Consider the following 27,346-nt stretch of genomic DNA (forward strand, 5'->3'; position numbering starts at 1 on the left):
GTGCAGGTTTTTTACTAACGCGTCCTGAACGTGTCACATAATCTCCATCAGCATTATGTGCCGGTTGTTCCTCCTCTTCACATTTGGTCTCAGTCCTGTTGCTATCTGGAGTGATGCAGTGGGGACCAAAACCTGGCTTCTCCAGTGGAGGAATATCTCTCAACTGCACTCGATTCCGCCTTAATCTATTTCCATTCGGCGTCTCAATGATGTAAGATCTTGACTGGGGTTCGTCACAGATCGATTTCACTTCTGCTGGAATCCAGACATGATTTGCTTGATTCAGAACCCGGACCTTCTGTCCAATGTGTAATGGTGTCAAGTCTTGTCTCTTGACCGAATTGTCAAAATGCGCCTTCATACTCTGCTTGCGCTCTTCAAGTCACCCAAAGTTCCTCTAAATTTGCAATGCACTGTCTGCCTGCTGCAATGGCCTCATACTACCTCCCTAATGTTAGCACCTCTGGAATGGTGTGTCCTGCAGGCTTCTGTAGAAGCACTCGCTGTAGACCTTCATAGGGCGTTGACGCCATTATCAACTCAATGACTCTTTCATTGAGCTCAGGATCAGTGAAGTTACACTGGAGACTCTTTTCTCGACACCGGGTCACAAATTGATCGAGCAATTCTTCCGGTTTCTGGCGATACCGCATCAACTCCAACCAGTGGACTCTGAAATTTACCTTTGTCCTCAGCTGGCACTCAAAAAATGTCCATATCTCCTCTGGCTTGTTCTGATCCTCTTCACAGACCTGACGCATTCAAATGACAAAGTCAATAGACAATAGGTGCAGGAGTAGGCCATTCAGCCCTTCGAGCCAGCACCGCCATTCAATGCGATCATGGCTGATCACTCTCAATCAGTACCCCGTTCCTGCCTTCTCCCCATACCCCCTCACTCCGCTATCCTTAAGAGCTCTATCCAGCTCTCTCTTGAAAGCATCCAACGAACTGGCCTCCACTGCCTTCTGAGGCAGAGAATTCCACACCTTCACCACTCTCTGACTGAAAAAGTTCTTCCTCATCTCCGTTCTAAATGGCCTACCCCTTATTCTTAAACTGTGGCCTCTTGTTCTGGACTCCCCCAACATTGGGAACATGTTTCCTGCCTCTAATGTGTCCAATCCCCTAATTATCTTATATGTTTCAATAAGATCCCCCCTCATCCTTCTAAATTCCAGTGTATACAAGCCTAATTGCTCCAGCCTTTCAACATACGACAGTCCCGCCATTCCGGGAATTAACCTAGTGAACCTACGCTGCACGCCCTCAATAGCAAGAATATCCTTCCTCAAATTTGGAGACCAAAACTGCACACAGTACTCCAGGTGCGGTCTCACCAGGGCCCGGTACAACTGTAGAAGGACCTCCTTGCTCCTATACTCAACTCCTCTTGTTATGAAGGCCAACATTCCATTTGCTTTCTTCACTGCCTGCTGTACCTGCATGCTTCCTTTCAGTGACTGATGCACTAGGACACCCAGATCTCGTTGAACATCCCCTCTTCCTAACTTGACACCATTCAAATAATAATCTGCCTTTCTATTCTTACTTCCAAAGTGAATAACCTCACACTTATCTACATTAAACTGCATCTGCCATGTATCCGCCCACTCACACAACCTGTCCAAGTCACCCTGCAGCCTTATTGCATCTTCCTCACAATTCACACTACCCCCCAGCTTAGAATCATCTGCAAATTTGCTAATGGTACTTTTAATCCCTTCATCTAAGTCATTAATGTATATCGTAAATAGCTGGGGTCCCAGCACCGAACCTTGCGGTACCCCACTGGTCACTGCCTGCCATTCCGAAAGGGACCCATTTATCCCCACTCTTTGCTTTCTGTCTGTCAACCAATTTTCTATCCATGTCAGTACCCTACCCCCAATACCATGTGCTCTAATTTTGCCCACTAATCTCCTATGTGGGACCTTGTCGAAGGCTTTCTGAAAGTCGAGGTACACCACATCCACTGACTCTCCCCTGTCAATTTTCCTAGTTACATCCTCAAAAAATTCCAGTAGATTTGTCAAGCATGATTTCCCCATCGTAAATCCATGCTGACTCGGAATGTACCTGTTACTGCTATCTAAATGCTCAGCAATTTCGTCTTTTATAATTGACTCCAGCATCTTCCCCACCACTGATGTCAGACTAACTGGTCTATAATTACCCGTTTTCTCTCTCCCTCCTTTCTTAAAAAGTGGGATAACATTTGCTATCCTCCAATCCACAGGAACTGATCCTGAATCTATAGAACATTGAAAACTGATCTCCAATGCTTCCACTATTTCTAGAGCCACCTCCTTAAGTACCCTGGGATGCAGACCATCAGGCCCTGGGGATTTATCAGCCTTCAGTCCCATCAGTCTACCCAAAACCATTTCCTGCCTAATGTGGATTTCCTTCAGTTCCTCCATCACCCTAGGTTCTCCGGCCCCTAGAACATTTGGGAGATTGTGTGTATCTTCCTCAGTAAAGACAGATCCAAAGTAACGGTTTAACTCGTCTGCCATTTCTTTGTTCCCCATAAAACTCCTAAAGCGAGTTTTATCTTTGTTGCCTGCTTAGACTCCGATGCGATTTCTAAGTCTTGCAGGCACAGTTGCATCCCCTGCTTGAACAGGGAGAACTCATTGGCAATGTCCAGCACTTGCCAGTTCATTTCAGGTAACCGAGTCATGTTACTTGCTCTATACAGCGTATACACGGTAACTTGATAAATTAAATATAGAACCAAAACAACCGTATCACAGGATTACACACCCCTTGCTATCAGTATTACTGTATAAACTATATGCAATCTACACATATATATATATATATATGAGCTACAAATGCAATACATTAAGCTTTTAGTATTACACACAGATTATTACACAGATAATTACACAGATTATTCAATTTTAGTCCATATCTTCCCTTCAAGGAGCAGACTTGCTGTGTAGATCAGCGTAGTGTAGACTCTAGATGAGTGAAGGCTGTTGCTCCACCATGATGATTGGGCTCGCACTGCTGGGCTCGCACTGCTGGGCTCGCACTGCTGGGCTCGCACTGCTGGGCTCGCACTGCTGGGCTCGCACTGCTGGGCTCGCACTGCTGGGCTCGCACTGCTGGGCTCGCACTGCTGGGCTCGCACTGCTGGGCTCTCAGCTGCTGAAACCGCGGTGCGCGCTGGCACCGCCCACTGGTGCTCCCGGCCGCTACCGCTCACTGTCGGTACGCGCTGCTGCTGCCTCGGGCCCAGGGCCGTCCCGACTCTCCGGTCGCCGCACCTGGGTGAGTGCGCAGTCTCTCGGCCTTACCGGTCGTCGTGCCTCCCTGGGTGGTCGGTTCCTCCAGTCGCCGAACTCCTCCGTGGTGTCGGTTTCTCCGGTCGCCGAACTCCTCCATGGGTGGTCAGTCTCTCCGGTCGCCGCGCCTCCGTGGGTGGTCAGTCTCTCCGGTCGCCGCACCTCCGTGGGTGGTCAGTCTATCCGGTCGCCGGACCTCCGTGGGTGTCTGGCTCACCGAGAAGCAGTCTCTGGTTTCCGAACGTGGGCCTGCACAGGTGCTGGGGAGCGATGTGGGCCTTCACACACCTCCCTCAGCAGCTTGCAGCGTCCCGTCGGCAGCTCGGCGCTGACATCTGATCAGGTAATTATACATGCATATCGTGGCCCTGTCGAGATGCAATCCTAGCATCCCTTACCGAGCTGGAAAGCATTCAACTTCTTTTTAGGGCTCTTTAGGGCTCTATTTTTTTTTTAACTTGTTAACCTTTTTGCTTGGGTTTTTTCTTTACCTTTCTAGGCTAATCACCAAACCGCTGCCACCATGTTGTACTTCGTGGTCCGCTATCTGTTATACCTTTGTTATGACTGGACGGACCACAAGTGCACGTGTTTAAAAAGTTTAAAAAGCTGGAGCTTAAATCCAGGCCACCTGGAACCAGAGTGACCACCAAATCACTTCATTTTCTTATATACAGGCAAACAAAGTAGTCCTTGTGATACAACAAAGTAGTTCTTGCAATATCACAACGGGGGGGGGGGGGGGGGGGGGGGGGGGGGGGGGGGAGGGGAGAAAGGGGAGGGGAGAAAGGGGAGGGGAGAAAGGGGAGGGGAGAAAGAGGAGGGGGAGGGGAGAAAGGGGAGGGGGGAGGGGAGAAAGGGAAGGGGGAGGGGAGAAAGGGGAGGGGGAGGGGAGAAAGGGGAGGGGGAGAGAGAGGGGAGGGGTAGGGGAGAAAGGGGAGGGGGAGGGGAGAAAGGGGGGGAGGGGAGAAAGGGGGGAGGGGAGAAAGGAGGGAGGGGAGAAAGGAGGGAGGGGAGAAAGGGGAGGGGGGAGGGGAGAAAGGGGAAGGGGAGGGGAGAGAGAGGGGAGGGGTAGGGGAGAAAGGGGAGAAAGGGGAGGGGGAGGGGAGAAAGGGGAGGGGGAGGGGAGAAAGGGGGGGAGGGGAGAAAGGGGGGGAGGGGAGAAAGGAGGGAGGGGAGAAAGGGGAGGGAAGAAAGGGGGGAGGGGAGAAAGGGGGGGAGGGGAGAAAGGGGGGGAGGGGAGAAAGGGGGGGAGGGGAGAAAGGGGGAGAGGGGGGGAAGGGGAGGGGAGGAGGGGAGAAAGGGGAGGGGGAGGGGAGGAAGGGGAGGGGAGGAAGGGGAGGGGAGAAAGGGGAGGGGAGAAAGGGGAGGGGAGAAAGGAGAAAGGGAGGAGAGGGTGCTGCACCAATGCAGGAGAGGTTTGAGCCTAACGGGTCCACTTGATCTAGTTATTCATTAAAGATTGTTGACAGCGGGGACTCCTGCAACGATTTGGCGCTCAACTAAAATAATTTATCTATTTAGCTTAAAGCCTATTCTTCTAAGTTTACACATCCCCTCCACTCTTTCAGTCTAGATGAAAAATCTCAAGCCGAAACGTCGACTGCCTCTTCTCTCTCTACAGAGGCTGCCTGACCCACTGAGTTCGTCCGGCAAGTCTCCATTTATCTTTACTAGAGAGGTTTAAGTTGGCTACCATTACTGCCTTCAAAGGGATAGTTAGGGATGTGCAAGAAACGCGACCTTTGCCAGTGACACCTAGGTTCTGAAAAACCAATAAACAAAATTATTTGAAAGGGTAATTTTGAATTTTTAACTGCTGTTTTAAAACCTTGCCACTTTTTTCCATATCTGTTCAATCTTTTGTTAGCCTCGCCATCGAGTACTGTTGAGCCTTTAACGAAATATGCTGATCCACTGTCTTAAATTGCTGCTAGTCTTTTGAATGCGACTGCCTTGGAAGCTGCAATAGACTGTGTCAAACACTGTCTACGACACAAAGTTCTGGTGTAACTCCCGCGCGTCAGGAAGCCACTTTGGAAGATGTGGACAAGCGACATTTCGGGACCCTTCTTCCGACTGGTTGTAATAAGGGGGAGAAAGCAGCATAACTGGACACTGCAAAAATTATCTGAAGAAATATCTTGACACGAAATGTCACAACCAGAGATGCAGCGTGACCTTCTGAGTTACTCCGGCACTTCGTGTCGTTTTGAACGGACTCTTTTTTTTGGGGGGGATGGGGGGCGGAAGTCCGAAGAGGGGTCTCGATCCGAAACGTCACCTATTCTTATTTCTCTTGGGCAGCTTACAATCCAATTGCAATGAATGACTATTGATTTCTCTAACTTCAAGTAACCCTTGCATCCCCTCTCTCTCCATCCCTCCCCCACCCAAGTCGCACCAGGGTCTCATTCTCACCTCGCAAACAGCTAACCATGGCTTGTTTCCTTTACCATCGTTACCTTTTTGGATATATTTCATTTGTTTGTTCTATATATCTCTACATCACTGTTTGTATCTCTCGTTTCCCTTTCCCCTGACTCGTCTAAAAAGGTCTCGACCCGAAAAAACGTCAACCATCCTTTCCTTGTCTCCGGAGATGCTGTTGACCCGCTGAGTTCCTCCAGCCATTTTGTGTCTATCTTTGGTGTAAACGAGCATCTACGGTTCCTGCCTGTCCAGACTGTCGGGGTCTGCAGGTGACTGTATGGGTCTGCAGGTGACTGTATGGGTCTGCGGGTGACTGTATGGGTCTGCGGGTGACTGTATGGGGCTGCGGGTGACTGTATGGGACTGCGGGTGACTGTATGGGTCTGCAGGTGACTGTAGGGGTCTGTAGGTGACTGTAGGGGTCTGCAGGTGACTGTAGGGGTCTGTAGGTGACTGTAGGGGTCTGTAGGTGACTGTAGGGGTCTGTGGGTGACTGTAGGAGTCTGTGGGTGACTGTAGGGGTCTGTGGGTGACTGTAGGGGTCTGCGGGTGACTGTAGGGGTCTGCGGGTGACTGTAGGGGTCTGCGGGTGACTGTAGGGGTCTGCGGGTGACTGTATGGGTCTGTGGGTGACTGTATGGGTCTGCGGGTGACTGTATGGGTCTGTCGGTGACTAGGGGTCTGTAGGTGACTGTAGGGGTCTGTGGGTGACTGTATGGGTCTGTAGGTGACTGTCGGGGTCTGTAGGTGACTAGGGGTCTGCGGGTGACTGTAGGGGTCTGCGGGTGACTGTAGGGGTCTGCGGGTGACTGTATGGGTCTGTAGGTGACTAGGGATCTGTGGGTGACTGTCGGGGTCTGTAGATGACTGTATGGGTCTGTAGGTGACTGTATGGGTCTGTAGGTGACTGTATGGGTCTGCGGGTGACTGTAGGGGTCTGCGGGTGACTGTAGGGGTCTGCGGGTGACTGTAGGGGTCTGCGGGTGACTGTAGGGGTCTGCGGGTGACTGTAGGGGTCTGCGGGTGACTGTAGGGGTCTGCGGGTGACTGTAGGGGCCTGCGGGTGACTGTCGGGGTCTGCAGGTGACACTGTTGGGGAACCCCTCGCGCGCGCGTGCCCGCCTATCCTTTCCGGGGATTCCCTCGCCGGCGCCGCATTCTGTAAACCAGTGACGACAGAGCCTGGTGAGGCTGGTGAGTCGATGGCGAGCGGATCGTTCGGGGCGGGGAGATACGACTCGATCAATCGAGCGCCGGTGGGTAGATTGGTGTGATCGGCGGCGGGTCGGCGGTGGCGGCGGCGCGTGTCCCGTGTCCATGGCCCTCTTGCTCGAGCGCGCAGCATGACGGATCACGGCGAGGAGCAGCGCAACGAGCTGGAGGCGCTGGAGTCCATCTACCCCGACTCGTTCACAGGTGGGCGGACTCACACACACACACACACACACTCACACACGTACCCCCCCCCCCCCCCCCCCTCCTACTGCTCCGCCGCAAGGCCGCCATGCCATGGGCCCGGCTGGGTGGTGGGTTGTCTGGGGAGGGAGACACAGGGAGGGAGAGGGAGACACAGGGAGGAGGTGGAGGGAGGAGATTGGAGGAGGGAGAGGCCCCCGGTGGTGGTAGGGGAAGGGGGAGTTGTTGAAGGCCCCGGTGGCAGAGGAGGTATAGGCCCTCGGCGGAGGTGGAGAGGAGGAGGAAGAGTAGGAGGACCCCCTGATGGAGGAGGTCCCTCGGCGGAGGTGGGTAGGGAAGGAAGAGGAGTTGGAGATGCAGACCCCCGGTGGAGGTGGGCAGGAGAGGAGAGGGGGAAGAGCCACTTCCATCAGTATTGGAAAATTGCAATGGTCACTCTTATTAAAAAAATATCCGAGCCGAGCACCCGGGATCGAGGAAAACCGCCCCTCACTCGCGATCAGGAGTTGTGAAGTGACAGGTGATGCCAGTGTGGGACCCACCGACTCTCCCACAAGTGAGACGGGCGAGGCGTTGGAGAGGAGGCTTGCACTTTCTGCTGACTCCAGCCTCTATGTACACGTGGTCTCCAGCCTCTCAGTGCCTTCCTGAAAGCTGCTTCTCCTCTTTAAGTTGTCATCGGTCAGTGGGTTCCAAAGGGTCTGTGGGGGCATGGCTATTTTCTTCTGATGGGGGCTTTCAAAACATACTAGATTTTTGGTTTATGCTGACCACAATAGAAGTTGGAATAGAGTGTCTGTGTTTGTCATGTGCGTGATGTGGTCTTGCCAACAAAACTGACTGGAATTTGTCTCAATCTTCAAACACTCATTTTCTTTATTGCCCTATTTTAGAGGGTATTCGCACTGGAGGGGGTGCTGACATTAATTTTCAAAGTTTGTATTACACCAGAACGCAACAGGAGAGCCTTCTTCCCTGTGGTTATCAAACTGTACAACTCCTCCCCATTCTGTTGTGGGGTAGACTGACTCCCCACCTCCCCCCTCCCAAATCCTTTCCACTCATCACTTTGATTTCATGTTTCATGTATCTTGTGTTTTATGACTGTTGGCAGATCAATTTCCCTCCTGGGATCAGTAAAGTTCTATCATATTGTATCGTAACGTATACTTGTGCAATACAAACAGACATTCTCTTGAGACCTTCTGAGTAAAAACTCTACAAGCTCAAAGTTCAGTAGTGTTTTATACTTTTCACCACATAAACATCAATTAAAAAATAACTACAGCTATTTTGGGCTATAATTACTTATTTCAACATTTTGAATCAGATGGCTAACTTTGCAGAATTACGTATTTACAATGGGAGCACATCGCCACTGGCAGAATCCCTCCGAATATTCAAATGCCAGTTGCTGGTCCCAGAGGTTCCGAGCACAAAGCACCCGACACCCAAAATATATTAACCTTTGTTACAGTATTAAGAGATGGCTCCCTGAATATACAACGTCCAGAATATTCATTGACAGGACAAACTTGTTGTGAAATCTGTACTAAGTTTAATGTCTTCCCTGATCTCATAAGAGTTTAAGTGAGGGCAGATTAACATGAACATTCATTTATGGTCTTTCCCAGTTACAGTGGCACATAATCAGAATATTCCACACTTGATTACTGGTTTCCATGGTCATAAGTATCCGTTTAGTTTAATTTAGAAACAGGCCCTTTGGCCTGACAAGTCCACGCCGACCAGCGATCACCCCATACACTTAACAATATCGTACTACCAGGGACAATTTACAATTCTTACCAACCGAAGCCAATTAACCTATAAGCCTGTGTGTCTTTTGAGTGTGGGAGGAAACTGGAGCACCCGGAGAAAACCCACGCAGTAATTGAGAGACCGTACAAACTTCATGCAGACAACACTCTTAGTCAGGTTTGAACCCAGGTCTCTGACACTAAGGCAGCTACTCTACTGCTGTGCCACTGTGCCACCCCAGTGGAAGTTACATTGTGAACAGTTTTATTTTGAAGGCTGGTTCTTGATTGACTTAATTCATGCTATCCACATAATTTCATGATTCCTGAATATTCTTCAACAAAGGCCCTGCTAACTAAATTAGTCGTTTCTGGAATTGAAAGTAAATTATTTAGTTGGCAGATAAATTGCAGTGGAATTAGGAAAGGTAGGAATCTGCTTAACTGGTGACTGTCACGTTGACCTCATGTTTGCTAGAAAACACTATTCCATTATAAATGCTGACTTGTCGTTACAAACAATTTTGCTCTAATTTTGCACACTAATCGTTTGTATGGGAGACAAGCCAATCTCTTATCTGAAAACTAACTTTCCAGAAATGTTAAGGAGCCAAGAGTCTATTGAAGATGAGGACTTTTCTTTGAGATAGTTCATTGTTGTATTGCTGAAATGTGGGCAAGACAAAATGAGGACCTGGTGTCTTTCCATAAATGACAACGTTGAACCAGTGAGAATTATGATGAATCTTATGCTGATCTAGTGGAAACTTCCAAAACTCTGTCAGGACGAAACAGACTGGATGCAAGGAGGATGTTTTATCTAAAAGGGGTGAATAAAATGAGGGATCATTGTTTCAAAATGCAGGGTAAGACATTTAGGAACGATGTGTGGAGGAATTTGTTATTTCAGTGAGCGAATAATCTGCCAAAGAAGGTTGGGAAGGCCAAATTTCTGAAAATACTGAAAAAAAGAGACTTACATTTCTAGATACAAAAGCATCAAGTGGTGTGGGTAAATAGTGAGAATATGGTATGGAGACAGAAAAGCCATGAGTGTAGAATGTTAAAGCTTGCCCAAATGGGTGATTGGACTATTCCTTTTCTGTTTTTCTACTGCTCTGCAATGCTGAGGAAGATTGAATTGATTGATGTGTGATGCTCCAGTCATGCTAGATATTTTGCTTTTGCTTTGTTTTATGCTAAGCTCTCAGAGGGCAATAAGGATTGAATTTGTTTATACTGGATTAAGAAATAAAAGGAATGTGTTTTAAACTGTAAGTTTATAATTAATATTTTCATGAAGTATTTTAAAAACATAAGAGTAGGAGTTGATCACTCAAACCGTTTAGTAAGCTCCGGCTTAAATACTTTTGGCCTCGGCAGTATTTCCCTGCTCTCAACCAATACTCCTTGTAGCTTATTTCACCTTGAAAATATTCAATTACTGCACTTCCACAGTTCCCTGGGATAGACAATTCGAAAGAGTAGAAATCCCTCCTCATCATCATCTTAAGTAGGTGACCCATGTCCTGAAACATGCTCCTTAGCACTGGATGAAACTGCTTTGAGGGAATCATCCTCTCAAAACCCCATTTTTTTCAACTCCCCCCTCTGGATCTTTATTTATTTCAGTAAGATCACCTTTCATTTTTTCTAAACTTTAGTCTGTCCAGACTCGGCTCCACTATCTTTGCGCACACATCATCTTCTTCATGCTAGGAATTAACCTAGTGCACCTGCTTTGACCTGCTTTCAATACAATTATATTCTTTCTCGGAAAAGTGGAACTACACAGGACTACTGGCGCAGTCTCACCAGAGCCCTGTACAGTTGCATCAAAACTTCACTTGTTATATGCTTTGCTTTGTGGTAGCCCTTACAATAAAGGCCAACTTTTTATCAGCTTTCCTAACTACCTGTTATACATACATGCTGATTTTTTACCTGCTGTACCAATATGCTAATTTTCCATTAATCTAGGATATTCTCCAGAGGGTATTGACACTTATTTTTTCTTCTAGTGGTGTTGGAAAAACCTGCAAGTTTTACCATAAGGGTAACGTCTGAAACAGGTGAAAATGAAGAAAGTAAGTGTCCTAAGTTTGGTTCAATAATATCTCCAAGTAACTTATTCAGTTATTCTGTTTAATGTCATGTCATGTAAGTTTCATGTCAATGTCCACCTAGGCTACTTGCATTATATATGTAATTTGCATGTCTGTATAACCTATCCCTCAGAATATTCTCCAGTAACTTACCAACTACAGATGTTAAGCTCATCGGCCCATTGTTCCTAGCATTTCCCCTGCAGTCCTTCTTGAAAAGGGACACAACATTTGCCACCCTCCATTCTTCCGGCACCTCTCCTGTATTTAAGGACGACTCGAAAAAATTCAACCAGGGCTCCCGCAATTTCCTCTCTAGTTTCCCGCAATGTCCTCGAATATATCTGATCAGATCCTGGAGATTTGTCTACCTTCAAACACGACAGTACCTTCAGTACTTCTTCGACGGTAACCCTGACTACTCACAAAACACTACCAGTGACTGCGCCAATTTCCTCCATCCTACTGTCCTCAGTAAATACAGTGGAGGAACCAGAGCTATCTCCTGGCCCCTTTTTGCCCTTCTGATTTCCTTTTTTAGTCTACTCCTTAGTTCCCGAAACTCTTCCAGGGATGCACTTGATCCCAGCTGTCTATACCTGTTCCATGGATCCTTTTGTTTTTGACTAATGTCTCCATTTTCCTCGTCAGCTAAGCTTCCTTACGTTTGCCTGCTTTGCCCTTCACTCTAACGGGGATGTACACATCCTGAGCTTTCTTCAGTACACTTTTTAAAACATCGGAAAAAAACATTGGAAATTGCAATACTTTTGAATACAGGAGCAAAAATATCTTAATGTGGGGCTTGTAGGGATCACATTTTAAGTATTACATATGGCCTTGGTCCCCTTACCTAGAAAGTGAACAAAAAATGTCATAGGGTGCAAAAAAAGATTCACTAGACTAATTCCTGTGATAGTGAGTTTAGTCAATGAGGAGAGATTGAGTCAACTGGGACTGTGTACTCTTGATTTTGGAAGAATGAGAGTAATGAAGTTTTACAATTCTTACGAAAGACCAGATATAGGTAGGAAGATTACCCTGACTAGGGAGTTTAGAACCAGTGGTCACATTTGTGGAATAGATTGTTTGGGACTGAAGTGAAGAGAGATTTTCCACAGTAAAAGGGTGAAGAATCTGGGAAATTCCCTAGCCCGAAGGGCTGTGGAGGCCTAGTCATTGAGTTCATTCAAAACAGATTGATAGATTTCTTGATATTCATGGAATTTCTAGATATTCATGGAAATTAGGTGGATCAGTCATAATCTTGAGGAATGGCAGAGTAAATTTGAAAGGCCCTGTGGCCTAATCCTGGTTCCTAATCCTGTTCTTTTGATATATAGGAAGGAACTGCAGATGCTGGTTTAAACTGAAGATAGACACAAAAAGCAGGAGTAACTCAGCGGGCCAGGCAGCATCTCTGGAGAAAAGGAGTACGTGACGTTTCGGGTCAAGACCCAGAAAGTACCCTGACTCTCAGTCTGAAGAAGGGTCTCAGTTCGAAATGTTACTCCAGCTCTTTGTGTCTATTTCCTGAAGGGTCTCGACCCGAAACGTCACCCATTCCTTCTCTCCCGAGATGCTGCCTGACCTGCTGAGTTACTCCAGCACTTTGTGAATAAATACCTTCGATTTGTTATTTTCTGCAGTTATTTTCTTATACTTCCTGTTCCTTTGATGTTCCTTTTCAGTGCTCCTTTTGTCAAACCACGAGATGGCAATTTATTAGGATTTCTCAGAGGTTTTGTTTGCCTCTGGTAATAAGGCTAATTTGTATTTTCCATTTACAAGTCAAACCATATGATTTTTTTATTTGTTTTTGTGAACTGTGATTTTCCTGGTATGTAATGTTTTGATGGTGTATTCAAAGATGGCTCAATTTGTTTGAATTTTTGGAATGCAAGAAAAAGTGGAATGCACTCCCCTATGAAACAATACAAGGAGAATCAAATGCAATATGAAAAACGTGTTTTGAATCCTGCACCTAACTACATTTTGCTTCCTTGCACTGCTAAGTCCTTTGCAGCACTTTTAAGCATCAGTAATTTTAAAAGACATCAATAATTAACCTTCAAGAAAGGTCTCGACCCGAAACGTCACCCATTCCTGCTCTGCAGAGATGCTGCCTGGCCCGCTGAGTTACTCCAGCTCTTTTTTTTACTATCTTCGGTTTAAACCAGCATTTGCAGTTCCTTCCTACACAACAATTAACCTTGTATCTCTTCCTCTCCCTCCATAGATACCCACACCAAACTGCTGTATATTAATTTCTTCTAAATGGCCCCAATTTTCTTTTAAAGGATTAAATAAATGGTAAATCTTCAAGGACACATATATCAGGGAAAAGGCCAAGATATTTAAACTCGCAAAATAAGAATGGGATTTAATTTTTTTTTTCAGTAAGTCTGGTGCTGTGATAGTACATTGCACATTTATGACTTTCGCATTTTTGTAAAATGTTACATTCCGAGACTCTTGTGTAATATAGAGATCTACCAGTTCAAAAACCTGTTGCACTAGCAACACCATCTGCAGTATTGATCTCTGGTGCATTCTTGCCTTCTCTTTGAGTATAGAAGTTGGGAGGTCATTTTGTAGTTTTATAAGACATTGATGAGGCTGCATTTAGGATATTGTGTTCAGTTCTGGGCATCATGTTATAGGAAATATGTTGTCAAGCTGGAAAGGGTACAGAGAAGATTTGCGAAAATGTTGCCAGGACTAGAGGGTCTGGGCTACAGGGAGAGGTTGAGTAAGCTGGGACTCAAATCCTTGGAGCGCATGAGGATGAGGGGTGATTTTATAGAGGTGCATAAAATCATGAGAGGAATAGATCGGGTGGATGCACAGTCTCTTGCCCAGAGTAGAAGAATCGAGGACCAGGGGACATAGGTTTAAGGTGAAGGGGGAAAGATTTAATAGGAATCTGAGGGGTAGCTTTTTCACACAAAGGGTGGTGGCTGTATGGAACTAGCAGTCTGAGGAGGTAGTTGAGGCAGGGACTATCCCATCGTTTAAGAAACAGTTAGACAAGTACATGGATAGGACAGGTTTGGAGGGACTTGGTCCAAACGTGGGCAGGTGGGATTAGAGTAGCTGGGACATGTCTACCGGTGTGGGCAAGTTGGGCCGAAGGGCCTGTTTCCACGCTGTATCACTCTATGACTCTATGACTCTGTAAATGTTGCATCAACCATATGTATGAGATATGGCTTCCTTATGCTTACACTAATACTGTACGTTATCTAAAGTCCAAGCCTTAGACTGACTAATGTTACATGACTCGTTCAAAGTTATTTTCTATGTTGAAGATAGACACAAAAAGCTGGAGTGACTCAGCGGGACATGCAGCATCTCTGGAGAAAATGAATAAGTGAAGTTTCGGGTTGAAATCCTTCTTTCAACCCGAAACGTCACCCATTCCTTCTCTCCAGAGATGCTGTCTGTCCCGCTGAGTTACTCCAGCTTTCTGTATCTATCTTCAGTTTAAACTAGCATCTGCAGTTCCTTCCTACACATATTATTTTCTATGTTGCTTATCTTGTGGAGTAACAAGTTAACTTTGTAGGGATTGGGAACATGTGTATATTTGTTGTCAAGTCGAATTACTAAGCTTTTTCCTTGACCTCTGGGAGTTTTATTTTGATGTATCATTGTATAAATGTTGCTCTTTAAAATGAAGCCTCAATAATTACAGCAATCTCAATTTTTTTAATTGTCCATCTTAACACTAAAGCCATTGCAAGGCAGTTTTATGTTCATTTATTTTTCTGAATGATCTTGACGCTAACAAAAGTGGGGGAGGGGAACAGGGTGAAATCAACAGTTAAAAAGCTTAATTTAAAAAAATTTAAAACATAAGTCATATGAAATAACAATAGAGAACAATAGCTTTTACATGACATGCTGCTAAGTTTTATTGATTCTGTTGAGCTTTGATACAGTGAACCAAATTTTCCTAACTGACAACGGTTTTAAATCGGATAGCTTTATTGCTTTTGGTTAACTTTGAGTCTAAAGCTGCATTACCATGATGTTGTATCCTTTGAGTTATGTTTGTGTTAGTCCAATAATTTGTGCAGTAATTACAATTTGTACATACCTAATTCCCGAATTAAAATTAAATGTTTTCTGAAGATACTGTAATCTGTCAAGTATTATTATTCTCATTATCTCTTATCAGCTGTCGAATCAACCCTCCAATTTACGTACGTGGAAAAATATCCAGATGATCCTCCAAAGTTTGAAATTGCGGCACATGAGAATCTTCAGACGTCTGATATTGCAGATATAATGTCACTGTTAAATGAACAGGTAAGTAAATTAAAGACACAAAAGAAAAGTTTACGTTTCAACATTGTTAAGTGGAAGGAAATTAGACAACATGAATTACATTCCTGTAGAAGTCCACCTTCTTTTACCTTATAAATATTCTTCTTGTCCAAAGTAGGAGACTTAAAAAACACGATTCAGGAAATGCTTTATCTCAAACAAAGCCAAAAGTATTCAACTCTATTATATCTCTTGCATAAAGCATCGTAAATATTATATTGTGATCACATGAAGTCATATCTTAGGGAACTCAACTGACGGGAATAAAATGTGTAGGAAAAAAACTGCAGATGCTGGTTTAAATCAAAGGTAGACACAAAATGCTGGAGTAACTCAGCCGGTCAGGTAGCATCTCGGGAGAGAAGGAATGGGTGACGTTTCGGGTCGAGACCCTTCTTCAGACTGATGTCAGGGGAGGGGGCGGGACAAAGATAGGATGTAGTAGGAGACAGGAAGACTAGTGGGAGAACTGGGAAGGGGGAGGGGAAAGAGGAACTATCTGAAGTTAGAGAAGTCAATGTTCATACCCCTGGGGTGTAAACTGCCCAAGCGAAATATAATTTGCTGTTCCTCCAATTTGCGCTGGGCTTCACGATGACAATGGAGGAGGCCCATGACATCTCCCGAGATGCTGCCTGACCCGCTGAATTACTCCAGCATTTTGTGTCTACCTTCGACTGGAATAAAATAACGATTCTGGTACATGATATTCACTTCATAAATATAAATATTATTTTCTGTCTCCTATTTGTATCATGTACACTATTCAAAGGCTAACCAGCAGATGGCATCTGTCATTTAAATTCTATTTTGTGTTTAACTCTGTTATGGGGAGAGGAAAAATCAACTATTTTTACTAAAACATTTTTATTGTTGCATTTCACCTAGATAATTTCCTAATTTTATTTAAGAATATTGTTTAGAATTTATTACTGTGGATAATAATATTTAAAATGGATAGTTCCCTTGAGCCCTGCTGCCTTATTGTTATGACATTTAAGCATTGGGTTGGAGACTTGAGTGAAAGGAAAAATATTCTCCCGAACTGTATTTGAGTTCAAGCCTGGTGAAATTCATTTCTATAAACAGACTACAATGTCATCAGTTACATTTTTATCCCATCCTGAGATTTGCAGCTAGCTGCTATTGGAGATCACTGATCAATCTTGATTGATGAGAATTGTCATATCTTTTTTCATCTTGTGCTTTTGTTGTTGTACAACATGTCTTTCTTTCAGGCACAAGAAAACATTGGGATGGTGATGATATTTACTTTAGTGACAGCTGTTCAAGAAAAATTAAATGAAATTGTTGATCAAATGAAATCTCACAAAGAAATGGAGAAGTTAATAAAAGAAAAAGAAGCTGAAGAAATTGAAAAGGTTTGCAGACCGGTATTTTATCTGTATGCAGATTGTGGTTATATATCAGCCTGAACAAGTTTAACATATCAGATGCTACTATACAATATTCCTATCAGTAAGATATTTGACCTATGTTTGGTTTCATAAAGCTAGAGAGCAGTCCTGACCTACCATCTACCTTATTGGAGACCCCTGGACTATCTTTAATCAGAATTTACTGGACTTTATCTTCCATTTTAAAAAAATCACTTTATCCTGTATCTGTACACTAATTGTAAACATGTATAGTCCTTCCAATGACTGGATAGCATGCAGCAAAACACCTTTTCTCTGTGCCTCCGTACACGTGACACTAAACTAGACTATTTCCACATTTATTCACTCATTTCTATCGGTGCTGATTTTAACATTATAGGCACCTTGTGTTTTACACTTGTGTGATATAATTTAAAACAAATTTAAATAACGGGATTTTTCCTTTTTATACCAAAGCTTGATTTACATGCCGGTATGTTTGGAATAACACACTCAAATTTACTGTTGGCAGCGTAATCAATTACGTTTAATTTACGCATTTTTGTATTACAGGCTGTTGCTCGAACATGTAATCCCCTCTCCATTCTCAGTCATGGTGTAGGTCTTAACCCGAAACATTCACACTTCCTTTCCCCAAATAGACCTGCTGAGTTCTCCCGGCATTTTGTTAATTGCTTTGATTCTTTCGGAACAGATGTCGTGATTAGCACTTTCCAATTGAATTGTTATATGCTTTAAGTGTTATCAGATTTTGGAAAAGTGAATTTCCTACTGGTGTCTGTTGTATGTGATGTATATGTTCTTCCTGAGTTCTAGTAGACTATGCTATCAGAACCTCTCCTACCATTTTGGGCCAAATTATAATCATCTGAATTAGAACATTTTAAATGTTCTCAATTCATCATATAATTGATTTAAATCATGGCAATTTATCTGTTTGCTGACATGCTTTACTATGACTGAGGCCACACTTGGAGTATTCTGTTCAGTTTTGGTCACCCTGTGAGAGGAAAGGTGCCAGTAAACTGGAAAAAAAAATGCAGAGAAGATTTATGAGAATTTTCCCAGGACTCGAGGTCCTGAGCTTAAGGGAGAGGTTAAGACCAGACAAGAACTTTATTCCGTGGAACGCAGAAGGCTGAGGTGTGACATAGAGGTTTATAAGACCATGAGGGGAATAGATAGGGTGAATGAACATTCTTTTTCCCAATGTTGGGGAATCAAGAACTAGGGGACATAGCTTTAAGATGAGAGGGAAAGATTTAATAGGAACCTCAGGAACAACTTTTCCACACAGAGCGTGGTTGATGAAGCAATATGGACCTTGAGCAGGCAAAACTAGTTTAGATTGTCATCATGGTCGGCACAGGTCGGCGGGCTGTTCCTGTGCTACACCTCTATGTAGAAGGTACTGTATACGGAATGAGCTGCCAAAGAAAGTAGTTGAGGCAAGGACTATAACAACATTTAAAAGACATATGGATAGGTATCTGGATAGTAATGTTTTAGAGGGATAGGGGTGCAGCTTAGATGGGGCATCTTGGTCGGCATGGATGAGTTGGACCTAAGGGCCTGTTTCGTGCTGTATGACTCTGAGAGGTTGGAGAAGCTTGGATTGTTTTCGCTGGAGAGTAAAGGCTTAGGGGGGATCTGATAGAAATGTATAAAAGTTTGAGGGACATTAATGGGGTTGATTGTCAGAGTCTTCATCCCAGGAATGCATTATCTGGGGAAGTGATAGGAGCAGATCGGATAGTAGTGTTTCAGAAGCGCATGAACAGGTGGGGAATAAAGCGATATGGACTTGGAGCCGATAGATGGGACTAGTTTCGATTGTCATCATGGTCAGCACAGGTTGGTGGGCTATTCCTGTGCCATACTTCTCTATGTTCCAAAACATTTGGACAATCTACTTGAAGCTGCATTAAGAAACAGATTTTGACAAAATGTGGTTCAAAATATCAATTAAATCTAACCTAATCTTGACTGGGGACAGTAACTCATCTGCATCTTATACAATGCAATACCTATGTGGAATAATGACCCTCATAATATGACTGGTTTACTGAAATAAAGGCTGTACAATCTATTGCTAAATGCATGAGTGTATTTTGCAGGCCAATGATAAAAACCAAAATGGAAAAGCAACACTTGAAATAATTTTACAAGTTATCTGTATCCATAGGATAACAGGGAAACCTTGATTTGACCTTGCATTCAAAAACTGCAGAAAAGTTGTAATTCTAACTTGTCATTAGTAAAGATCGTTTTTTAGATATTTTAAATTGAGTCTTTGGTCTTCTGAGTTTACATGTAAGAGTCAAATGTTTTCTGCAAACTCTTTCTAGGCTGTTTTCCATGGTACGCCTCTAACAATTGAAAATTTCTTGTCATGGAAAGCAAGATTTGATGCAGATTTAACTGAAATAAGAAAAAACCAAAAGGAAGAGGAGCAGGCTGGAAAAGTTAAACTGACAGGTTTGTGAACTGAAAATGTGAAGGTACTTTGATTTTGTTTGGGATATTTTTCCGTACTAAAGTTTGCTTCTTCAAAGGTTTCAATGGTCTTTCATTGTCATGTGTACCAATTAAGGTACAGTTATATTCGTATTACCATACAGCCATACTAAAAGAAAGCATTAAGACACACAGCTACATAAAAGTTAACATAAACATCCACCACAGCGGATTCCCCACATTCCTCACGGTGTTGGAAGGCCATAAAGTCTAATCTGCTTCCCTCGTTTTTCTCCCACGGTCGGGGCATTCAAACCATCCGTCGGGGCGATCGATGCTCCCGCAGCCGGCGGTCAAAGCTCCTGCGTCGGGGCGGTTGAAGTTCCTGCGGTTTAGAGCTCCCGAAGTCGGTCTCTAACCAGAGACCGTGAGTTCCACTGTTAAAGTCCGCAAGCTCCCGCGGTTGGAGCTCAGTTGAACCCTGGCAAAGGGATCGCCAGCTCCGCGATGTTAAAGTCCCGCAGGCTCCCGCGATTGGAGCTCCTGAAGACGGTCTCCAGCAGAGGCCTCCAGCTCCTCGATGTTAGGCCGCAGTGTGGACGGAGATACGATACGGAAAAAAATCGCATCTCCATCGAGGGAAGAGATTTTTTTAAAGTTTCCTCCACTCCCCACATAACACAATCTAAGGAACACTAAAAACATACATTTAACACATACTAAAGAAACAACAGAGAAGGAAGGGACAGACAGACTGTTGGCGAGGCAGCCGTTGCTTTGATTAAGATTTTTACATCATTTACTTTCATGTATACTTTAACTGTTTACTTCAACTATAATTTTGACCATTGTCATCTGCAAACTGGGTTGCTCCAATTACCATTTGAACCTCTCCCACTAAATGATAGATTAAATTAGTTGCCTTGTGTTCCACTTACCGTAGCCAAAGTTTTCTTTAATTACAAATTACAAAAAGAAAAAAAAAAGGGGTGGGACAATGGCACCTGGCAGAGTTGCTGCCTTGCAGCACCAGAGGCCCAGGTTCAATCCTGACTATGGGTGCTGTCTGAATGGAGTTTGTACATTCGCCCTGTCACTGTGAGGATTTTCTCCAGGAATTTAGAAGGATGAGGGGGGATCTTATTGAAACATATAAGATAATTAGGGGATTGGACACATTAGAGGCAGATAACATGTTCCCAATGTTGGGGGAGTCCAGAACAAGGGGCCACAGTTTGAGAATAAGGGGTAGGCCATTTAGAACGGAGATGAGGAAGAACTTTTTCAGTCAGAGGGTGGTGAAGGTGTGGAATTCTCTGCCTCAGAAGGCAGTGGAGGCCAGTTCGTTGGATGCTTTCAAGAGAGAGCTGGATAGAGCTCTTAAGGATAGCGGAGTGAGGGGGTATGGGGAGAAGGCAGGAACGGGGTACTGATTGATAGTGATCAGCCATGATCGCATTGAATGGCGGTGCTGGCTCGAAGGGCTGAATGGCCTACTCCTGCACCTATTGTCTATTGTCTATTGTCTATTGCTCCAGTTTCCTCCCACACTCTAACAACATACAGTTTGTAGGTCAACTGTCTTCTGTAAATTGTAAATTTTCCCCCATGTGTAGTGTTGATCTAGTATATGTGGTGATTACAGGTCGGCGTGGATTCGGTGGGCTGAATGGCCTGTTTCCATGCTGCATCTCTATAGTAAAATAAAGACTAAAGTCTAATTTATCCCCACCATTTTGGAATTATCCTTTCTGCTAACCATGCTTCGTGTCTTCAATGATCTTGTCAAACTTTTTCTTTGAGATAAATTTTGCTTTAAGACATTACTTACATTGTGCCTCTACAGCAAAATCTTTGGTGATTCTTCCTCATTTTTGTCTCTTGATCTCTTTTTCCTAATGTACACTACTCTGATCCTGAGACTAAATGGATAACTTTTTTTCATGCATTTGGCAGACATATATTTTTGCCAAAATGAGCTGTAAAAATCTGACTAAATTGAATCCTGCACTTTTCAAGTTGTATTTATTTTTCAGGAAAGCAGCTGTTTGAAACTGACCATAACCTTGATACATCTGACATTCAGTTCTTGGAAGAAGGTAAAGTACAATGTTATTTCCATTTCTATATGGTCTTTACTGAGACTGATACTGTGTCTAATATTTATAATTGATTTGAGAATCCTAGATATACAGTGTGTCCAATTGTAGATAAGAATATGGCAGAGGAAGGACTGTAAACTTTCAGTTTTCTGTTTCTCTGGTATAATGTTTGCCTTTTAATCAATTTGTATAATTGCAACAATGCATTTTGACTTTTTATGATTATGGTGATGTTTTACTTTAAAATGACACTTTTTTAACTGCATCCCAAACCAATGTTAGCATCATACAGCACAGAAGCAGGTCCTTTAGTCCTGTATCTACACAGTCCATCAACACAATTACACAATTTTCACTCGTATCCTTACCATTTCGCCTGGTATCCTTACCATAATGCCCCTGCAGTTTCCAATAGCTGATTAACCTACCCCCCAGCAGGTCTTTGGCATGTTGAATTGATTGAAAGATATAGCACAGATACAGGCTCTTTGGCCCACAGAATCCATGCTGATCATCCATTCATACTGGTTCTATGTTATGCAACTTTCTCCTCCATTCCCTACACAAGAGGGGCATTTTACAAAGGACAATCAACCTACACATTCATATGGGTCTGGGATGTGGGAGGAAGCTGGACCACCCAAAGGAAACCCATACAGTCACAGGGCAAATATGCAGTCTCCACACAGATAGCACCCAAAGTCAGGATAGAACTGGTGCTGTGAAGCAGCTGCTCTACCAGCTGCACCACTGAAGAAAACCAGAGCATTTGTGGAAAGCCATATAATCGCAGGAAGAACACGTAAACTTCACTCAGACTCCACTCGAGGTTTAAGTTTATTATTGTCACATTTACCGAGGTGTAGTGAAAAGCTTTGTTTTGCATGCTATCCAATCAAATCAGATGTATACATACAATCAAGTCAAACTCAAATACAATCAAGTCAAACTCAATTACAACAGATATCGTAAAGGTGAAGGTACAGAGTTAAGAATGAAGTTCTCTACGTCATCCAGCATCAGTTTTGTAGACTTCCGTAGTTATTCTGGAGCACAGGAGGATGAAGGGTGATCTTAAGGAAGATGTGGCGGCACGGTAGCGCAGCGGTAGAGTTGCTGCTTTACAGCGAATGCAGCGCCGGAGACTCAGGTTCGATCCTGACTACGGGTGCTGCACTGTAAGGAGTTTGTACGTTCTCCCCGTGACCTGCGTGGGTTTTCTCCGAGATCTTCGGTTTCCTCCCACACTCCAAAGACGTACAGGTATGTAGGTTAATTGGCTGGGTAAATGTAAAAATTGTCCCTAGTGGGTGTAGGATAGTGTTAATGTACGGGGATCACTGGGCGGCACGGACTTGGAGGGCCGAAAAGGCCTGTTTCCGGCTGTATATATATGATATGATGATATGATATGTACAAAATCATGAGAAGAATAGATCAGGTAGAAGCACAGAGTCTCTTGCCCAGAGTAGGGGAATCGAGAACCAGAAGACAGGTTTAAGGTGTGGGGGGAGCGATTTAATAGGAACCTGAGGAACTTTTAGGAACTAATAGGAACTTTTTCACACAATGAGTTGTGGGTGTATGGAACGAGCTGCCGAAGGAGGTAGTTGAGGCAGGCACTATCGCAACGTTTAAGAAACATTTGGACAGGTATATGGATAGGATAGATTTAGAGGGATATGGGCCGAATGCAGGCAGGTGGGACTAGTGTTGATGAGACATATTGGGTTGGTGTAGGCGAGTTGGGCCGAAGGGCCTGTTTCCACACTGCATGACTCTATGCCCAAATCCTTATGGAAGGATCGTTCAGAAGCCTGATAACCGAGGGGAAAGAAGCTGTCCTGTGTCTGGTGGTGTATGTTTTCAAGCTTATCTACAAGCTTATGTTCTGCCATACAGGAGCAGGGCGAAGGAGGAATGGCCGGGGTGGGGCAAGTCTTTGATTATGTTGGCTGCTTTTTTGAGATATTGTTAAGTGTAGATGGAGTCAATGCAGGGAAGTCTGGTTTGTTTTTTGGGCATCGACAACTCTCTTTAATTTCCTGCAGTCTTGCTGAGAGCTGTTCTCATACCAAGCTGTGATGCAACCCGACAGTATGCTTTCTGTGATGCATCTGCAGAAGTTTGTAAGAGTTATTGGAGACACACCAAATCTCCTCATTCACCTCGGGAAGTAGCAGTGTTGGGTGTGCCTTTTTGCAGTTATATTAATGTGGTTGTTCCATGACAGATTATTGATAATATTAATTTCAAGGAACTTGAAGCTCTCAACCATTTCCACATTGGCATTATTGATGCTGATTGGGGCATGTATTCCACCATGCTTCCTGAAACCTTTTAACTAGCTCCTTCATCTCGCAGACATTGAGAGAGAAGATCTTTTTCTGACACAATGTTACCAAGTTATCACCATCTCCTGCATTCCGTCCCATCATTGTTCGTGATCCAGCCCACAACAGTGCCGAATTTGGCTGCACTGTCGTGAATATAGGGTGTATAGTAGGGGATTAAAATCACGTCCTTGCATGGCACTGATGGTGAGCCAGTGGCAGAGAGAGGTGCTGATTCGTAGGTCTAGGAGTTTGGAGATGACTTTCGATAGGATTAAGGTGTTGAAGGTGGAACAGTATTCTTTGGAGTCCATTGTAGGCGGATCAAGCAGACGTGTATCTGGAGCTGTGAAGCCACCCCAGAAGAAATCACAACTGTTTCAGGGACCATGACTAAAGTATTGATGTTTCCATTGTTTAAACCGTATAACTGTATTGTAATTGAATGTTCTGTGTGCATTTACAACAGGTAACAACGTGGAAGTTGATGAATCCCTTTTCCAAGATATGGATGATCTAGAATTAGATGACGATGATGACCCAGATTATAAACCTGATTTAGAAAGCGATGAAGACTGAATTTAAAGAAATTATTTTGAGAAAAGTCACCATTTACAAATGGCAGGATTTAAAGACATCAGTGAATGAGAATTAAGTCACAGTATCTGTGACTACTTGTATTGCAATTAGCAAGCAGAGAAAAAAAAACGTTTTTTTTAATGTAATGCCCATTTCTGTATGGTTTCATCACTGTATTCAATAAATTTACTCCAAAAGTAAATATTTTGAATTTGGCAAGAAATATTTATTTTCCTTTGAAATGTTAGCCTTACTCATAACTTGTTAGTCTTTTCCTCCTAAATGTACAATCAATGGTTAATTTATTAAAGTTCATTAATTTTTTTTTGTAATTCAAGGTTATTGGAATATTTTAGTAATTAACAATTTGAAGTGCCAATAATAATACAAGAAGAACATATATTCAATCTTTCATGCATGCAGATGAAGTTTCTCCTAGTTCATAAAAATTTGTATCATGGGAAAAAGCTATTTAGACTGTCATGCCCATGTTGCCCAAAAAGCATATTTCAGACTTCCTAGCTCATGTTGTTGACTTGTGGGCAATGCCTTGTCAATTTACTTTCAAATACTATACACTCAGGACTTTTGCCTTGACACCCTTTCAAACATTGATTTCCAGAAATCTATCAGTGTTATTGCATTTTTTCCCTCATCATGTGTCTGTCCCTCCATCAGTTCTTCTACTAAATTCCTTAAATGTATTGACCTCTCTGTTAAGGGAAATACGTTTTACAGTTTGTCTTATCTTGCCCCCTCATAAATGTATGTATCTTGATGAAAACTTTCTCCCACCATCTCCATTGCAAATTTAAACAAATAAATAGCTATAGGCACTCAGTAGGTTAGGCTGCATCTGTGGAGGGAAATGAACAGACGATGTTTCAGGTTGGGACCCTTCTTCAGAAGTATTCAGTCTATTAGTATTCACTAACAGAGAAAGGATTGGTTTTTTTTCAGAAAACCTAACTTATTGAAACTAATTTCAATTACTGTGCAGCGTATGTTAAGGTTAAACTTATATTTAAGTGATATTTGGAGACTGAATGTTCGGGATAATGTTTAACACAATTAGCATGTAATTTTTGTTGTTCCTGAGCATTAAATTTCATAAAGATATATGTGATTTTAAGTCCACTTGTTGAACAACATTAATAAATTAGGAGCACGGGTGGACCATTAAGCCCCTCAAGTCTGACCATCATTCTATATGATCATTGACTAATCTTCCCCGGACTGTATCTCTTCTGTGCCAGTTTGCCATGGCTCAATTTCCTGATCTTTCAAAAAATGGTCTACTTCTTGACATGCTCCTAACAGTCTCGCTTCTAGAACACATCTTGGCAGAGAATTCCAGAGATTCACTCGTCTTTATGCTAAATTATTCCTGCACTTCTGTTTTTAAACCATTGCCCCTAATGTAACTTTGTTTCCTTGTTTACGATTCTCCTCCTGGTGCAAAAACTTTAACATGCCCCCTCAGAATCTTGTACGTCTATTTGATCGTCCCTCATTGTTCTAAGAATTTAGATTTAATGCATTGGTGGATGGAATTTAATGCTGGCAAGTTCGAGGTAATTATTTTGGGAAGTCAAATTGGGGTAGGACATACACAGTTAATGGCAGGGTACTATAAATGGTTGATGAACAGATGGGCCCTGGGGTTCAAGTCCAAAGTTTTCCAACTGTGGCAACATGAGGGTAGTGAAGAAGGCATCTGACATGCTTGCCTTCATTGATCAATGCATAGTACATAAAAGTTGCGACATTATGTTGCAACTTTACATACGCTGGTTAGGCTGCACTTTTGGATCACTATACATGAAGAAAGGATGTAGTTGCAAAGTGATATAACTGAAAAAAGTGCAAAGGATGTTTACATGGATGTGGACTGGATTGAAGTAAATGACTGGAGTAAAAGGTCAGAATCTTTTCTCTCCATAGTAATTGTATTACAACAAGGATTGAGGTTTAAGGTGAAAGGAGTTTCCAAGGGGATTTGAGGGCCCTTGAAGTTTTTTTTAAACACAGAGAGAGCTTGACATCTGGAACTTGCTTTAAGAGGAGGTGGAGTCAGATACAATCACTAAGCAATATTTAGAGAGGCACTTAAATGGGAAAGGCATAATAGGATATAGACCTAATGTGGAGAAATGGGATTACTGTGGAGAGGTAAAAAGATCAGTATGCTTCTGGTGAGCCGAAAGGCCTGTTTCAGTGCTGCACATGTCTATGACTAATTTCTTTAGCTGCCAAGGAAAAGGCATTTACCCCAGGAATTGGACCTGTGAATCTCGGACTATCATCAATGCTTTCTGATTCCTCCCTTAAATAAGGGGGTGGAATCAGTACTGCAACTGTGGCTTCGCCTGTAAGCTGTCCAGTTGTAACAATACAGTAAACCCTTGTGTTAACAAACCTTATCATAACGGATTTCAGTTATAGCGTACCGAATCTGTTGTAGACAGAGTTTGGTGTATCATGGAATATCCACTAGATGGATTGAATAAATGGTGTTTTAAAATCATTTTAGCTTTGTTTAATTTGGTGATTTAGCATGGAAACACTGACTCCACGCCGACCAGCGATCACCCATACACTAGTCCAAAGACCTGGACTCGACACAGGGTGTCCCCCGCAAGCCTCCCCCCCCCCCCCACTCCTTCTCACAGGTCATTGGTATAAATAAGTAGTTGTGGGGCAAGAACAGATTCCTGAGGCACCCCTCCACTTAAATTCTTTCAGACTGAAAATGACCTGTTTATTCTGACTCTGTCTATCGTTGCTGAAACTTGCATTTGCTTGCACATTTTCTCGAATTTCATGATATGCACATATACCTCTGTATCTGGATACAAATGAGCTTTTGCTCATTGAGAGCTGAGACTATGATATTAAAGTCAGGAATTTAATTCCATTGGCAATATTTGTGGGACAGATCAATTGTAATATGAGCTTGAATAGTCTACTCATGTTATTGTGCTGTTGAGTTTAATCAGTTAAGGAACTGGAGATGTAAAAATGTTTAAAATACGCAACCAAAACTGCTATTATAAAATTTCTGAATTTAAAAAAAAAAACGTCATTCTTTTTACATTTCTTCAACATCAAACATTGCTCAAATTAATCAGGA

General features: G+C 43.3%; 1 protein-coding gene across 1 annotated transcript; it reads left to right on the forward strand.

Moving 5' to 3' along the window:
• The first annotated feature begins 6,943 nt into the window (after positions 1–6,943).
• On the forward strand, positions 6,944–27,272 carry rwdd1 (RWD domain containing 1). Its single transcript, XM_078399653.1, has 7 exons — positions 6,944–7,145; positions 10,927–10,992; positions 15,194–15,324; positions 16,581–16,724; positions 19,091–19,220; positions 21,236–21,298; positions 24,104–27,272. The coding sequence occupies exons 1-7, from the start codon at positions 7,073–7,075 to the stop codon at positions 24,211–24,213; spliced, it is 717 nt and encodes a 238-aa protein (XP_078255779.1). The 5' UTR covers positions 6,944–7,072; the 3' UTR covers positions 24,214–27,272.
• The last annotated feature ends 74 nt before the right edge of the window (positions 27,273–27,346 follow it).

This window comes from Rhinoraja longicauda, chromosome 5, assembly GCF_053455715.1.
Source record: "Rhinoraja longicauda isolate Sanriku21f chromosome 5, sRhiLon1.1, whole genome shotgun sequence".
Classification (NCBI taxonomy): domain Eukaryota; kingdom Metazoa; phylum Chordata; class Chondrichthyes; order Rajiformes; family Arhynchobatidae; genus Rhinoraja; species Rhinoraja longicauda.